This window comes from Podarcis filfolensis (assembly GCF_964270895.1).
Source record: "Podarcis filfolensis genome assembly, chromosome: 5".
In the NCBI taxonomy this organism is placed as follows: domain Eukaryota; kingdom Metazoa; phylum Chordata; class Lepidosauria; order Squamata; family Lacertidae; genus Podarcis; species Podarcis filfolensis.
Window position 1 is genome coordinate 78877307 of NC_139608.1, and position 16008 is coordinate 78893314.

The following is a 16008-nucleotide window of genomic DNA, read 5'->3' on the forward strand; positions in this document are numbered from 1 at the left end:
ACTGTGTATCTGAAGAAGTGTGCATGCACACGAAAGCTCATACCAAGAACTAACTTAGTTGGTCTTTAAGGTGCTACTGGAAGGGGGAAAAAAAATTTGTTTTGACTATGGCAGACCAACACGGCTACCTATCTGTAATCAGTATTCAAAAGAATCAAGATATTTTGGGGTGTTTAAAAACAAAAAACCCAGCTACAGTAATAAGGTTGACAGTTGTCAACACAGTCATCCCCTTTACTCACACACAGGAGAAGTATGCAGAGGACCAAGAGGGCACTTTAGCATGTTGTAGTCTCAAATCTCAGGGTTGTGGGTTTGAGCCCCATGTTGCGCAAAATTTTCCTGCAGGGAGTTGGACTAGACGATCCTCGTGGTCCCTTCCCACTCTACAGTTCTGTGATTCTATATACCTGTCTGGACATTGATCCCACAAGAACTGGCATCTTTGAACCACCAAGCTTCTAGCCAAAGGAGGGAATCGTAAGCAGACCAGCTGCACCAGCAAGGAAGCTTTCTGAATAGGTCATAGCGACCCAGGTGATACTCCCTGAAGCTTTTGGGTCAAGGTCGCTTATTGGTCTGAGCAACTAAGAGAATCTGCTCCTGCTGGTGACAGATCGCCTTTGCTTGTCTTCACCTACCTTTGCTTCACCTCCAACTGAATAGGAGCAGGGCCAGGCGGTGCCAAAACCATGTGGGCAGAGTCAGTTTCAAATTCGTCATTTAATTGTCACCCAGTGGAAGGAATGGCTGGGAAAGACTCATGCAATTGGTCCTGCCCACGTAGTTCCAGTTTGGACATATGCACTGCATCACAGCACTGTAGATAGATCTGAAGGATATTGCACTGTGGGAAATCCATGCTTAATAATAATAATATTTTATTTGTACCCTGCCCATCTGGCTGGGTTTCCCCAGTCACTCTGGGTGGCTACCAACAGAATTAAAAGCACAATAAAACATCAAACATTAAAAACCTCCCTAAACAGGGCTGCCTTCAGGTGTCTGCTAAAAGTCAGATAGTTGTTTATTTCCTTGACATCTGATGGGAGAGCGTTCCACAGGGTGGGCACCACCACCGAGAAGGCCCTCTGCCTGGTTCCCTGCAACCTCACTTCTCACAGGGAAGGAACCGCCAGAAGGCCCTCGGAGCTGGACCTCGGTGTCCTTAGTGTCGTACATTTAAAATGCACCCAATGAACAGCTAAAGCACATAGCTCCGCCACAAAGGCTCCTGGGGGTCGTGGCTTGTTAAGAGTGCTGGGAAGTGTAGTTCTGTGAGGAGGGAACTAAACTTCCCAGGATTCTTTGGGGGAAGTCATTTAAGTGCTTTAAAAGTGTGGTATGGATCTGCCCTTATAAGTTATTTGATGGTGGAGTGACAACAGGACGTGCAATAAAATTCAATATAACCATGTCTAATCCAGGGGTAGACAACATGGTGTCCTCCATATATTGTTGAGCTTCAACTGGCATTTGCCAGTGGTCAGGGATGATGGAATTCCAACATCAGGAGAGCACCATATTGACTGCCTATGGGCCAAGTGCATGACTTCACAATGCTTATCTGGCTGCTTTATTGCACAGTGTCTACCCAATGTTATTTGAAAAGAGAACACAGATCACACTTGTCTGAACAGGTCTTTGAGACCACCTACTGCTCTTCTAGGGTTCCCTCTCCCTTGTTCCCACACTTGCTTGGCACATGCATCTCTGGTCTTCTGAAAGTCATGTTCAGAGAATAAGCCTTCCTGGAACATGAATACTATGGGGAATTCAGATGCACTGTTGGTGGGATCTCTTCCCTCTGTGGCTCTGGCTCTGTTACATTGGAGGACAAGCTGCTGTCACTCGAGTACAACCGACCCCAAAATAGCACTTTCTACCAAAATTCACCAGAGCACAGCATTAAACAGTGGAGTGACTGCCTAAGGGAGGGAGCAAGAGAGATGAGGTCTGGGCTTTTCCAGGAAAATGTGTTTGTACTGAGAAAGTAAAACAAAAGGCAATTTCAATGTAAATTACTGGAGGCTTGTCCCAGAAGGAAGGGGGAGGATGAAAGATATGGAGGAGGGAAGGAGGGAGGGAGAGAAGAGGTGGGCATTGAGCCAAGAGCATCCTGATGTTTCAGTGTTCAGAAGGCAAAGGAGGGGTGTTGAAGTGGCAGGCGCTGATAAGCTGGAGAGTCGGAGAGGGAAGAAATCAAGGGGACTGTAATTGTATACCAGCACTTCCTTATGATCTCTGAGAACTCTTCAAAGAGAGGGGCTTACAACATGAGGGAATCAAAATTAAGCCAAGCTTTTCTGAATAAGGGGTGCTTGACTCAAGATGGCAGCATTTTGATGCTAATTGGAAAGATGGCATAAGAGTCCTGGGCTCTCTTCAGCAAACAAGTGCTAAGTGATGTGAAGTCTTGATTGAATTAGCAGAGAATTTGGCTTTCAAGCACCCAAAGAGCTTCTAGACTAGTTTGCAAATGGATGCTCTCTTTTCCATTTCAGTAGGTGTTCCTGGGAACTACAAATGTACTCCTTTCTTAATAGACCTTTGTCAGCAAAGTAGAGGCAAAATTAGTGTGGAGACAGGTTTTTAAGATGTGTTATATTGACCCTTCCAACCTATGAATCTTTTTTTGGTTGAGTAACAGACACACTACAAAAGTTATCCCCGCAGCGTGGGTGCAACTTCTCTATAACTTTTTTCCTTACTATACCAGTTAAAGAATATATCTATGCTACAGAATTATATTAGTTTAATAGTCATTCCCTCTTGCCAGGGAACCCTGGGTATTGTAGCTTGGGGCAGACATCACTAGGCATCTCTGATAGAGAGCGTTCAGCATCCTCACCAAACTTGAGGACATTTGTGGCAGTTCTATAAAATTGATACATGTAGGTATGTCATAAGAGATCACATGGGAAGTTCCTGTATTGGGGTCTCCTCCACATAGCATGACCTTGTCCTTCTCACACAATCTTACTTCATATTGTTATGAGTTTGTGGGTGCCAGGCCCTGCTAATCCCTGGATCCAACAAATGTTAAAAGCTAATCAAGCCAGGCCAGCTTCCTGAACCCCTGGATTTTGAAAGTCTTAAAATATAAACCAGGCTAGCTTCCTCATGAGGTGATCACTTGGGGAGGTGAGCCATTAAGGGAAAGAAAGGAAAGGAGCTCTGTGTGAGGGGGGGCCCTTCTGCAATTTTATGATTCTATAATTCTTCTGGCCTATGGTTAGTGAGAAGGACAAAAGCCAGAGTTTAGAGCAGAGTTTGCAGGGAAGTGACCTAGAAGTAAAGCAGCAAACTGGAAAGAGTTGGAGCACAGTGTTTGGTTTCTGTTTGAATTCAAGGCTGTCTTTGCGAGAAACAAAACCCTTTTGGGGTGTTAATGCTATGAACCCCTCCATTGTTCAGGTTGTATACATTTGTAAATAAACCATATGCCATAAAGACACCATAGTCTCCGCTGTGCCTCATTTCCAAAAGGAAACACAAACCCTGGGTAAGCTCCTGCACCAGCATGTTATTAGGATGAGATGTAAATCATAGTGTGAGAATGAGCCCTCATTTGTCTGCGGTTACCAACACTCGGCAAGAAGCTTTAAACATGTTTGTTTATCATGACTTCTGCAGATGCCCTGAAATCTCAGTTGGTTGAAGCTGGTATTCAGGAAGCCATAGTTGAGATCCTGCAGAGGCTGCAAGACAGTTCCAAGCCAGAAGATGTGTGCAGCTTGAAGGCTGCGTCGGATCTGATTGTGTCATTGCTACTTGGAGGTAAAAATGAGCGAGCCCAGGGAGAGCGAGTCCAGATGCACAAAACAAGAACAGCTGCAGGAGGGCCATCTGCTTCAGTGCTTCCTTTTCCTTGCTACAGACGCAGCTGCAGTCTGCCGTTTCCAGATTCCTGGGGGGAATTTTCCACCACAGATGGCTTTTTAAAAAACGGAAACAAAAAGGAATGATACCCTTGTAGTATGATTGTAATGCTAGTGTTAGCCCCTGCGTATATACAAGTTCGCCTCGGGCATTTAAGGGCTAGTCAGCTAGCTGTTGGCCAAAGGTTGCAGGAGGATGATTGAGTCAGCATCTCCGACATTCTGTGTGGGTGGGTGTAGAACCTGTGGCTCTCAAGATGCTGTTGGACCACAACTCCCATCAACCTTGACCATTGGCCTTGCTGGCTAGGGCTAATGGGAGTCAGAGTACAGTAATATCTTGGAAGCTACAGGTTTCCCATCCCTCCAGGGGAGTGAGATGAAATTACTGGAGCCTTTTGTAATACCTGACCTCAAGTCTACATAAGGTTGCTTTTAGCTTATCTGCAGTAGGTTAAACTTAGCTAATCTGACAAGGGTAATTTTATCAGAAGAAGAAATTCATTTCTGCTTCTTATTGTTTCGTCTAACTAGATAAAGAGAAGAGTCTTGGCATCTGTTTCAAATATAAACACTTGGGAATTACAGTTAATTCTTTTTATGGTTACAAAATTGTAGTAATTACTACAGACAGAAAGCAATCTGTGTAAAATAAGCATCCAATTAATTATCCAGTTGTTCACTTAATATTTACTGGTGGGGACAGTGAGGACAACAAGTCACTAACGTTAATGAATTAGGCAGGTTGGGGTTGTTCTTGTTTTTCTTATTGTTGATTTTTGGTCACTCACATTGACTCAGGAGTGAGCTGTGTCTTACCTTCAACATATGGAGGAAGTTGAAACCAATTCTGGCTTCTCCACAGTCCACTGTAGTTGTTTTCCCACCACATGTTATATTCAGTTTTATTTCTACAAAATGCCTTGAGTGAAAAGAGAAGAAAACAACTGCGAGCCCAGTCCCTTTTGCCATCTGGAGGCAAGCTGGTGATTTCACATTCTTAGCATTATTGGCCTGCATTTTCTTCAGCCCTTGTGTTGCTTTGCAAAACGCATATTCCACAGAAACTTGGGATCAACCTTCTTCAGAGATGCATCTCTCTCTGTTCTGGGTTTCTTAATGCCATTTTTGTGCCACTTGCAAGACTGGTTGTATGTGGTGTCTTGGCCATGGCTTAAACCTGAACCTCTGCCACAGCTCAGACCAAACTGGAAGAGCCACAGTCCATTGTTGTAACATGTGCAGCATCGTGTTAGTAGTCCACCTGGAGAGCTTATGGACTATCTTTGTTGCAGCAACTAGTGCTAACAAACACATTTCCATGTGATGAAGGAAAATGTCAGATATCATGCTGAATATTTTGGTGGTAGCATGAAGATACCTCCTCCCACATAAGGGATGGTGGACCTGTTTTTTCTCTTGAGGTCTGCCTTTTCTTGAGAATAATCTCTCAGGGGTTGGGTGGTAGTGGTAGCTGGGCCTAGCAGTGAGCATGGCCAGAGACCAAAATGGGCAGTCCACCACTTCTCTCTTTTTTCCTCCCTCCTCTTCCTCTTCCCCCAGTGGTCTGCCAAAGAAAGGACAGTGAAGGGATCACTTGCAGAGGGTTTTCCTTCTCCTCCTTCCATCTGTTTTGTTTCTCCTCATTTCTCAGCTCCCATTCTCTCCCTCTGGGCTCCCCACCACACATAAAATTAGGGCAACCGCCACCTGCAGCTCTTAGGTGTCAACTCTCCCACCCTGCTGTCTTCCCTGCTATGTTGAGAAGCATTGTATTTCTATTTAAATTATGTTTATCATTATTTGAATCAATCCATACATAGAAATCAACATACGCAAATATTTGTTCTCTTTTTATTATTATGCATTTCCTTGTTTGTGGTGGTGTGTTAGCCACCACCCTAACATCACCTGACCTCCAGTAGCTATTCACAAGAGACATCAGCTACCAGGCTATACAGAAAAGCCCATAGAGAGGTGCTTCTCTTCACAGCAGTAAACAAAGCTATAATAATCCAATCAGTAACTCTCTGCTTGTTGCACTACAGATGAATCCATGCAGCAGCTGTTTGCAGAAGGGAATGGTGTTATCTACCAGAGTGTTGGAACATGGCTTGCATCCAAGCACACCCAGTTACAGCTGACGGGGGCTCTGGCCATTGCTAACTTTGCCAGGAATGGTAAACATACCTATATACTTTATTTATTGAAAGCATTTTATCCTGTTGCTCAGCCCAAAAAAGTTCCCAGGATACTTTTCTTAAGATCAATAAAAGCAGTAATTCATTCAGCGATATCCGCTTGTGGCAGCCTGCTCGCACAACATTCTGCTAGCAGAAGCTTCCGTTTTTAGCATAGCACAACAGACAAATCCATTGGGTGTTTTGTGCTTGCAAATGACGGCATGCAACTTCTCTTATTATTATATGCTGTTGACATTTAAGCTACCACTTCCACAACCACATCAGCTCTCCAGCTTCTTGCATGAACATTACTGAATTAAAAATCTATTGGTCAAAATGCAGGTTTAAAAAACAGACACACACACACAGAGAGAGAGAGAGAGAGCAATAATAATATCTTCCCCTTTGCTGTTGAAATTTTGCCACAAATCATGCTTTTGGCAAAAGTTCCAGGTACCTCTGGAAGGTTTAAAAAGGAGAAAGGGTTACAGAACTGATCTACAGCTTTACTGTTGTCCTATATGAAATATTGTCATTAAAATCTTATTTTGATGTTTTTGTTATTGTTATGTGTTATATATATATAAATAAATTCATATTTCATGTTGTGAACTGCCCTAAGATCCACGGGTATCCACAAACTTAATAATAATAATAATAATAATAATAATAATAATAATAATAATAATGTCAGAAGTTTATGTTATCAGCTTTCTTCCCCTCTGCTTCTTCAAGACAGCAACTGTGTGCGGATGGTGCAGCTGGGAATCGTGCATCAACTTCTGGACCTTTTGGAGCAACATGTGGAAAGTGGAGATGTCTCTGTTCAACATGCTGCCTTGAGTGCTCTCCGAAACCTTGCTATACCAGGTACCACAAAAAGCCGCACCGCAAATTATCTGGTCACTTCTACACAGCCTGTTTATTGAGCATTCATCCTGAGTTTGCACAGAGTTTCTATGCTCTCCATTGTTTGTTAAACATTCAATTCCATATTTTTTTTGTACAGAGGTTATACAGCTTCCCATCAATCGTTGCCCCACAACTTTTAGTCCATTTCCCCACCAGTTTCCTTACTGCAACATCCTTTTATTTAAAAAAAGGTTTGTTGCAGCAGAGCACTTTTATCCACTTTAGTTGTGCAAAGCCAAATTTGCTAGTATACAATTGAATCCCTCCCAAAAAATAGTGACAGCTGAAAAGAAAACCCCAACGTACCAGAAGTGGTTTGCTTTGATGAGAAAAACATGTAAGAAAAAGCAACCCTTTTCCCACCCAGTTGGTTTCAACCCCATTCTTCCTTAAAATCATAGAATTGTAGAGTTGGAAGGGACCATCAGGGTCATCAAGTCCAACCCCTTGCATTGCAGGAATCTTCTGCCTAATGTGGGGCTTGAACCCTAGAGATTAAGCATCTGAGCCATTCCAGTACCAAAGCAGTCTCTGTTAATACAACACACATCATCTGGGTCTTTCGCTGAAACTGTATTCCCTGTTGATTTGCTAAAATATCATTATTATTATTTTTTAAAGAAATACGCAAAAACACAGCCACAGATGAAAAAGTCAAGTTGAACATGAAATGAAATCAATTAGAAACAGTATTTTTAAAAATGTATGGGCAGGCGCAAGGGGCCTCATTAATTGATTAAACCCTCAAGAGCCCTGCCCAGGGAGCTCTCTTTGAAAATCATTCCACACTCGAGGGCCTACAGTCTGAACTTTCTGCTAGCGAAGCCCAAGGAAATTACAAACAAGTTAATTAGCCATCAGATTCCCAGCACTCTAAAGTTGCCAGCAAGGGATGCCTGCCCGCTGCACTTGCCCTAGGCTAGGAAGAAAGAAAGCACGCAGACTGTCCGGAAATTGCTTGGTAGGTTGGATACTTCTCTTCCCAGGGAGGTTTGCTCTTAATGATTACCCAGAATTGCTTCACTCAAGGAGCCTGGTGTGGGGAGTTGGGGGGCAGAAAAACATGTTCAAAAATGGAGGGATATGTAAATATCCTATCAGGTGAAGTGTGTTTTGATCTTGAAGGAAAGATTATGACCACTGGGATATTTCCCAATCTATCTTTCTCAGTAATCGTTAGGTACAAGTTGTCAAACCACCTATAGGTTCTGTATCATTAAGAGCGAAAGTTAAAACTTTTGACTTGGACATCATTGTCTCTATATCCGCAGTGGTAGCTGGCGACTTTTTGCACCCTTCCCTAAACATATCAACATGCACATCGCACTCTTGCACAAGTGTTGGGAAACACATGCAAACCAAAATAATGAATGCAAAGGTTTAAAATATTGGGTTTGTGTTTTGTTTTTGTTTTTTTGCTTCAGGTTGCACGGAGAGCATTTGTTGGGGGGTGTTATTCAAAGTCACTTAATCTATCCAAAACCAAAAACAAGTTTCCTCCTAAAATGGAAATATGTATCAGCAGATATGTCTGATTTTCCAAAAGAGACAAATAGCTGCTGGGTGGGTTTTCATCAGGAAAATGACACTGGAAAAACAATCAAACTCCCCTCCTTCTGTGTCATGGTCTTGATCTGAATTGGGCCCACTTGAAGCTGTAATTTGTGGTGCATGCCACAGGTCTGTCATTTGGAGCTTTATTCAGAGAATTAATCAGTTTAATTGTAATTAATTGTATTTTTCTGTCCTCGCCCCCTCTTAATTAGGGAGGTCTCTGGACTTGTCCATAATGGCAGAGCTATCACTGCAGCTCCTCTAAAATGCTGGATTCATGCTGGATTTGTTCATTTGGTATTAGAAACCAAATTCCTATTCCCCTTAATTTGGGCTAATAAAAAGTCAGTGTGCGGATCAAATGAAACACAATGGGTTGCTGAACAACTGTTTAGAATGTTTTCAGTTTTTGAAGTCACGTGTTTTCTAAATGAAGTCCACACTACCTTGTTGATACAAATATTTTGAAATATTGGTGCTAATGAAATCTAGATCTAAATAGGATTTTTTAGCAGGCAATCCAAAACATTTTGTTCAAAGAGCTGCTGTACGCCTTGATTTTTGTCATGCACTGACTATACATTCTGTGGCCTTTAGTAGCTTAGTGGCAACTTGTCATTCAAATATTGAGATCCAGATCACCAATTGTAATTCTGATCATTTTGACCCACTTCCCAGTGGCTAACAAAGTCCAGATGCTAGACGAAGGTGTTGGCCAACGTATCCAGATGCTTTTGAGGTCGGAGATGCCTCCTGTTCAGTTTAAGCTTCTTGGGACACTACGAATGTTGGTGGACGGTCAAGGTAGGAGAATATAAAGGGCTTTCAAGCTAGTCCCTCTTTAGGACTGCATAGCAAACAAGGGAACCATTGTTATGCAATAATCAGGAAAGTGTTCTTATCGGTGTGGTTAGATCGAGTTCAGAGCATCAGACCAATGACAGAAGGGCCTTTTTGAATGCAGATTTAAAATTAGTCAATGGATGTGATACCTGTCAAGGTAGTAAGCTGTATGATACACAACCAATTCAATGCAAAGGAGAGTGCAGCTTGAGGGCTACATTCCAAGTACAAGTGTTTGGAAGTAGGCTGCAAGGGGGTGGCTCCATAAAGGCTCACATCTACATGTTAGTTTCTGTTTGCCACTGTGCAGTGCTTTGGAGTCACAAGACTCTGTTTTGCATTCCACACATTCCATACTGTTGGAAGTCTCATGGGAGATGGGAGACGGATGTGATGTTATTGGTTTCCTGTTCCTGTGTTTGTTTCAGTTGCTCTCTGCCTTTCACAGAGAGAGGATGTGTTTTCTGTCTGCGTAGGTTAAATAAAACTAATAGCGATGTAGCCATAAACCTCATCACTTCCCTGTGTGCTTTGATTCTCTGCTGAATGGGAATGTGCCTGGAGCCTCATCAAAAGCTCAGGTCGTTAATCACGTCGGAGGGCGATTCCGGAAGATGAGCTTTATCAGCTCGGTCGTAACACAGATTCCGACACTACATTGTGTCTGTGTGTTCCATTATGAGCAGGCCATTTCCCTTAAGCAGATGCCCTCCTACACCTCACATAGGAGAACCCGAGAGCCTATGTTCTCCCCGGATCCCACAAATAGCCCACTCACAGCTGTTGCTTAACTCCCATGAAGAGCTGCCTTCAACCTCCATCAAAATTGAGGCCAAGAACAAGCAAGAATGCTGGGTTATGGAAGTGCTTTGAAGACATCTAGAACAACCAACAGTGGCAGTATTTGGCTCTTGTCCAGGCAGAGGCTCACCCTGACCCAGAAGTATTGGTGTGCTCAGGCCAGGCAGAACCAATGGGATTCCTGAAAGGATAGTGCTATTCTGGAAACAGAAAGGATAGACAAACCAATGCAGAAATCTTTTGCCCAACATGGAGCTCAAACCCACAACCCTGAGATTAAGAGTCTCATGCCCTGCTGACTGTGCTGTCCCATTGCAACACAACCTGAGCCTATGAAGGAAGGGTTCACAGTATTAACACCCCAAAAGGGTCTTGTTTCTTCCTTGGATTCAAACTGAACTCAAACATTGCTTTGACTCTCCGGCTTGCTGCTTTACTTCCAGGTCACATCACTGCCAAACTTTGCTCTCTGGCTTTCTGTTAAGGGAGGGGTCCCACCCATTTGCTGTCTTCACTGAGCCCCTTAATTCCCCATCACCTCACCAGGAAGCTATCTTGGCTATTAGAATTAGGTGGCTTGATTAGCTTTTAACACTTGCTGGCTCCAGGGATGAGAGCATTTTGGCACACAGACCCTCAAGCTCATATGTTACTGTACCTAGCAAATACAAGAAAACCCCAACTTCCTGCTAAGATTTACCCTTCCATGGCAGTGAGCTCAGAAGCCTCACACCTTAATTGCCGTCTGTTCTATTTACCCATGAGCCAACATTGACCTTAATTAACTCAGCACAATACACTACCGTGAACATGTGTCTTCTAACCAGTCCCTGCTAAATTAGTTGATTGCATTATCTAGTGTAAATTCATTACCGTGACAATCACCGGGTGTGTTGATGCCTGCAGAATTTAGAACGGCAGGTTCCCATTTTTAATTATAGATATCTGAACCCTCAGTGTTAATCGTTTTTCAGCAGCACCAACACAGAAAAGGGGTTGTTTACCAACAGCAGTTCTCATATTCGCACCTCTCCACAACTGAGCCACCCATTACATGTGCACATGAAATTTCTTTTGAGACAATTGTTACCATATATTTCCTAAAACTAGTGCCAATTTACGCATGCAGATTTATTAGGTTAGGGGGATGTGAATGGGCTGTCAGATACAATTCCTCAGACAGAAGTTGCATTTTGTCTCACACAGAATACTTTATCCAGTAGAGTATTATTGTTCCTACATTCAGCTGAGTCTTCAGGGTTTGGGTCACGTGTGTACATGACCCTTAATGACTGCAATGTCAAACAATTTATTTGCATTTGTGAATATCACAGTCCAGAGATAGATCTTTGTCAAACTCCAGCACCTCTCCAACACAATACCTTGAGAAAGACAAGAGACAATTCAAGTGATCAAATTAACCTCTGTTGTATAACTATGATTGGCTTGTTAGAGTCCTAACAAAAAATCCTATGCCACCTGCCACATCTTCCTTTCCTGAATGCACATTTCCCCCCATTAAAAAATGTTTTATTTGAGATTATATGCAAGTTCTGCCTGTTGTGCTTGAACTGTGATGGCCCACCCACAAACTCAAAACCGTCACATTTGATGATGCTGGCACCAAGTGGTAAATATGTATAACTCAGAAACAAATAAAGGCTTTATTCACCCAGGCGTACTCCACCTGCAGTTGACAATTAAAGTAAAAGGGACAGAGGGGAGAATTGCCGGCTGCTTCACTGTAGACTTCGCACAATATTGCTCCAATCTTTGTCTTTCAGCTGATGCAGCAGAGGAACTGGGCCAGGATCTGGTGCTGCTCAACAGACTGGTGCAATGGTGCGATTCAAATGACCACGCTGGAGTCTGCGGAGAAGCAAACCGACTGCTTGCATCACTTTTGCGTCACAGTTGTTCTCAGGTACGAAAGGTTTGATCCATTTTCAAGTCTCATCAATTTGTGTTTTGTATTCCACTTTGAAAGTGAGAGTTGCAGCACAGGTTCTATGCTGCCTTCGATGAAATAGGTTCTGGGAGCATGTTCACACAACATATTCTCAATGTCTGGCAGTGCCCCCCAGAAACTCATCTGGAACAACTGCTTTTGACACTCCCCCACTTATTTTAAAGGTAAAGGGACCCCTGACCATTAGGTCCAGTTGTGGCCAACTCTGGGGTTGCGGCGCTCATCTCGCTTTATTGGCCGAGGGAGCCGGCGTACAGCTTCCGGGTCATGTGGCCAGCATGACTAAGCCACTTCTGGCGAACCAGAGCAGCGCATGGAAATGCCGTTTACCTTCCCGCCAGAGCGGTACCTATTTATCTACTTGCACTTTGACGTGCTTTCGAGCTGCTAGGTTGGCAGGAGCAGGGACCGAGCAACGGGAGCTCACCCCGTCGCGGGGATTCGAACCGCCAACCTTCTGATCGGCAAGTCCTAGGCTCTGTGTTTTAACCCACAGCACCACCCGCGTCCCCCCCCCTTATTTTATAAGGGGACAAATTCAAAAAATTGCTTTGCAGAGGTAACTACCATAGAGTTATCAAAATTTTCAAAAGTAGGGGGTACGTAGCTTGGCTTTTGAAAAATAGGCGGTCCTCAGTAATTAACTAATTGGGAACCACTGGCCAATGCTATTTTCATGCCCACTGTTCTCGGGCAATGGAATGAATTTATATGTTGTACACAAGAATCACAGCAGTTATTAAGAAGAAATCAGAACTGTGCTCTCCAGTCACGGCAAATGAACTTACATGATGTTCAGTTGAATATAGCTACTTCAGAAGAGACTTTCATCTCCAAACATTTGGTGGGGAGGGGCAACTCTGAGCTTCTTTCATGTACAAAGACAAAATTCTCATCAATTTGCGAGCTGCCATGGAGTCTATTATTCAAGTGTTATCCATAACCACTTCTGTTCCTAATTACCCCCCTCCCCCAAAACTAAATCCTGGATCACCAGAGACTTCAGCAATCTCTTGTTGTTTTGTAAGCAGGAAGTTGTCAAAGCCATTCAAGAGGCCCAGGCAATGAAGCACCTGGTTTCTATGGCAACCAGTGAACATGCCATAATGCAGAATGAAGCACTGATTGCCTTGGCGATAGCTTCTGCGGTCAATTTAGGTATTCAAGCATTTATTTCCTAGATGTTGTTCTTTAAGTGGGCATTCATTCAACAAAACATGGGACATTCAAAAGAGCCTGATTCACTTACCCAGGCTTTAATAGATAAAGCTGTTGGATACTTTAACCGCTTCCTTTTGACACTTCTCGGAGGAGCTGGTGCTGCCCAGAATTTCTGGGTGGAAATCCGAGCAAGCAGAGGACACTAGGAAGTTGATCTGGCAAGCGAGGCCAAAGAGCAGAGAAAAGCTGAGCAAGATTCAAGTTAGTGAGGTGAGCTACTTACTGTGGCCTGAGCTGTTTACAGGACGTGCTTAGCTTCATCGTCAAGGTGTAATGGGAGGAAGAGGAAATTTATATGACGACAGAGAAACGCCAAAATGAATCCTATAGAAAAGGGGGCTCATCCCTGTGGAGCTCAAGTGATTCTTGATTTCCCAGGGCTGGAGGAACAAAGCTCCAACAAGCATTAGTCATAAACACCCATGGATGTTTCTGATGTGAAAACTTTGAAAAGGAGCAGTCTGTTTTAACAAATACAGGAAATTCAAGACTAGCCTATTTGTATATTAGGGGTTTTTTGGGGGGGTGAGGGAATCATGTCTACAAGCAGCTAGGGATCTTTATTTGTAGAAATTGTTTGAGGGGGAAAATAATTTCAATTATTAACTTAAACATTTATCTCCTTTGCAGAGATAATCAAAGACACATTTAAAGAGGCCAAGCTTGTTCAGAACATACATAAACTTCTCCAAGATGAAAGCACAGGCCCAGAGGTGAAATATAATTCAATAGGTCTGTTGTGTAGCCTCCTGAATTCAGGTAATTTCAGCCCAATAAGTATGAATCAGAATTTGTCACTGCATGACGCGAGAGCATTTTATACTGGGAAATTTGCAGCCACAGCACAGCATGGATGTGTGGGGTAACAATCATCTCTCTGCCCCAAGTTGGTTTTCAATATGCTCAAAATCCACACAAAGTAAATTAAGATCGTAAAATGTGTAACGATTCAGCTAAATATGGCTTCCGGTCCCGCCTGCCTTAATGGACGCAGCCCCCATGACAGCGGGGAATCATTGGCAAACAAAGATGACAGAGGGTAAATCATCCTTGCAAATTCCCCCCAGAGACAGGGGCAATGGTCTTCACTCGCAGTTCGTCTTGGTACCTGGCTCTTGCTCCAGCATCGCATGTGGGAGGCAGGGAGGCGTGAGTGCAACAGCACTTCCCCTGCCAAAAACTCTCCTACGTCACCACTACGAAGCAGAGGTTCTCCGTTTAATTGCATCTTTAATTGGCTTTGGTGGGAAAGGGTTGCAACAACATACTTCAGAATATACCAGCTACACGGATCAGTTTTGAATTGAGATAAGATTTTCTTCGGCGTGAGAGTCGGTTGGGGAGAGAGAAGCCCAGGGTTTGTTTATGATTCGGCAACCCTTTCCGGAATATAAGATAAAAATATACTTACAAGTGGGGAAAGGACGTGGGAGTAACATTGATATTAACAAGCAAAAATGGAAACTGCGTGTGATCTGAAATGAAGAAGGGGGGGCAGCTAAAGTAGGACTATGTTGGAAAGACAGAGTAATTCCCCTCACCTCCGTTTAAAAATAACAGACAACTGAGACAAAGTCTTAGTTGAGGGAATGCTTTACACTAGCCATGCAATAATGTAGGTATGCCTGAAACTCCCTCCCAAAATAAAGGGAAAACAAAGAACTGGCAAAAATTTGCTGTTCCCCACTAGAAGCAGTTACCTGCATTCTCTCAAAATATTACTTTAAATATTGCTTCACCCCACACAAAGAAACACCGGGGGGGGGGGGGGGACTGAGCCACTGTCAGGATTGCATCCAGTGCATTAGAGTCGCTGTTGTTCCATAATCGAGGAAGCCAAATTGCAAGGTGAAGCTATTATATACTACACTGCTTGCTTGCTCAGCCTTTACTTTTGCAAGCTATTCCGCTAAAATGTTTGATCTCCTTCAGGTGACCTTCGGAAAGAGGCTAAAGAGGACAAGATGAAAGAAACCCTTGAGAAGCTCTGTGGCCACATCAATGGTAATGTAGCCAAACAGGCGCTGATGGCTGTTCAAATACTGAATGAGGAGCACCGCCTCTTTGAACCATAAATGAGGATATCTACTTAGTGCACAAAACGTGCTACTGCGGTTTAGTACTGCCTTGGCTAACAAGCAGTACATCAGGTTTGATCTGTTGTGTCCAAGCATCCAAGCAAAATATTGCTAGAGCTGGTGTGTTGTTGTTTTTTAAAAAAATTATATTGAAGGGCCTTGGGTGATGGGTTTTTTTTGAATAGGATGTTAAGGCAGATGATATTCACACAAGCCTCTTTCCAAGTCCACAACATCATCACCCCACAACACTAAATCCTGACTAAATCAGAAATGACGCCATTAAACTCACTTGTTTAACTGTGGAATGGTTATCACAGATCGCCCTCTCATCATGTGCAAATACAATATCCATCCATCATGGGGGAAGCACATGTACAGGCCCCTGGCAAAAACTATAGAACTTCAGAATATATTAATGGAGGAATTGCATCTTTGAGCATTTGGAAGTTTGGTTCCTGCCTACACTTTTCCCAGACATGCTAGTTTGTAACATAAAGGCCATTCTGGTTTTGTGCGTGTTTACTCAAGGAAGCAAACATGCAAACCTTGCCTTCATCAGTAAA

General features: G+C 43.3%; 1 protein-coding gene and 1 long non-coding RNA gene across 5 annotated transcripts in view; one reads left to right on the forward strand and one right to left on the reverse strand.

The window, feature by feature from the left end:
- LOC310762930 (rap1 GTPase-GDP dissociation stimulator 1-like) overlaps positions 1 to 15572 on the forward strand; it is a 32959-nt gene extending 17387 nt beyond the window's left edge. For all 4 annotated transcript variants that reach the window (XM_083614759.1, XM_083614758.1, XM_083614761.1 and 1 more), the window contains 8 exons: positions 3637 to 3780; positions 5930 to 6061; positions 6800 to 6934; positions 9209 to 9334; positions 11959 to 12098; positions 13175 to 13301; positions 13995 to 14123; positions 15297 to 15572. In XM_083614759.1, coding sequence (XP_083470885.1) covers positions 3637 to 3780; positions 5930 to 6061; positions 6800 to 6934; positions 9209 to 9334; positions 11959 to 12098; positions 13175 to 13301; positions 13995 to 14123; positions 15297 to 15439 — 1076 coding nt within the window. In that variant the 3' untranslated portion in view covers positions 15440 to 15572. The remainder of the gene's footprint in view (positions 1 to 3636; positions 3781 to 5929; positions 6062 to 6799; positions 6935 to 9208; positions 9335 to 11958; positions 12099 to 13174; positions 13302 to 13994; positions 14124 to 15296) is intronic.
- Positions 11285 to 13188, reverse strand: LOC310762994. Its single transcript, XR_014548340.1, has 2 exons — positions 12932 to 13188; positions 11285 to 11556 (listed from the first exon to the last, which is right to left on the reverse strand). It is a non-coding gene; the product is annotated as an uncharacterized lncRNA (long non-coding RNA).
- Positions 15573 to 16008: the final 436 nt, after the last annotated feature.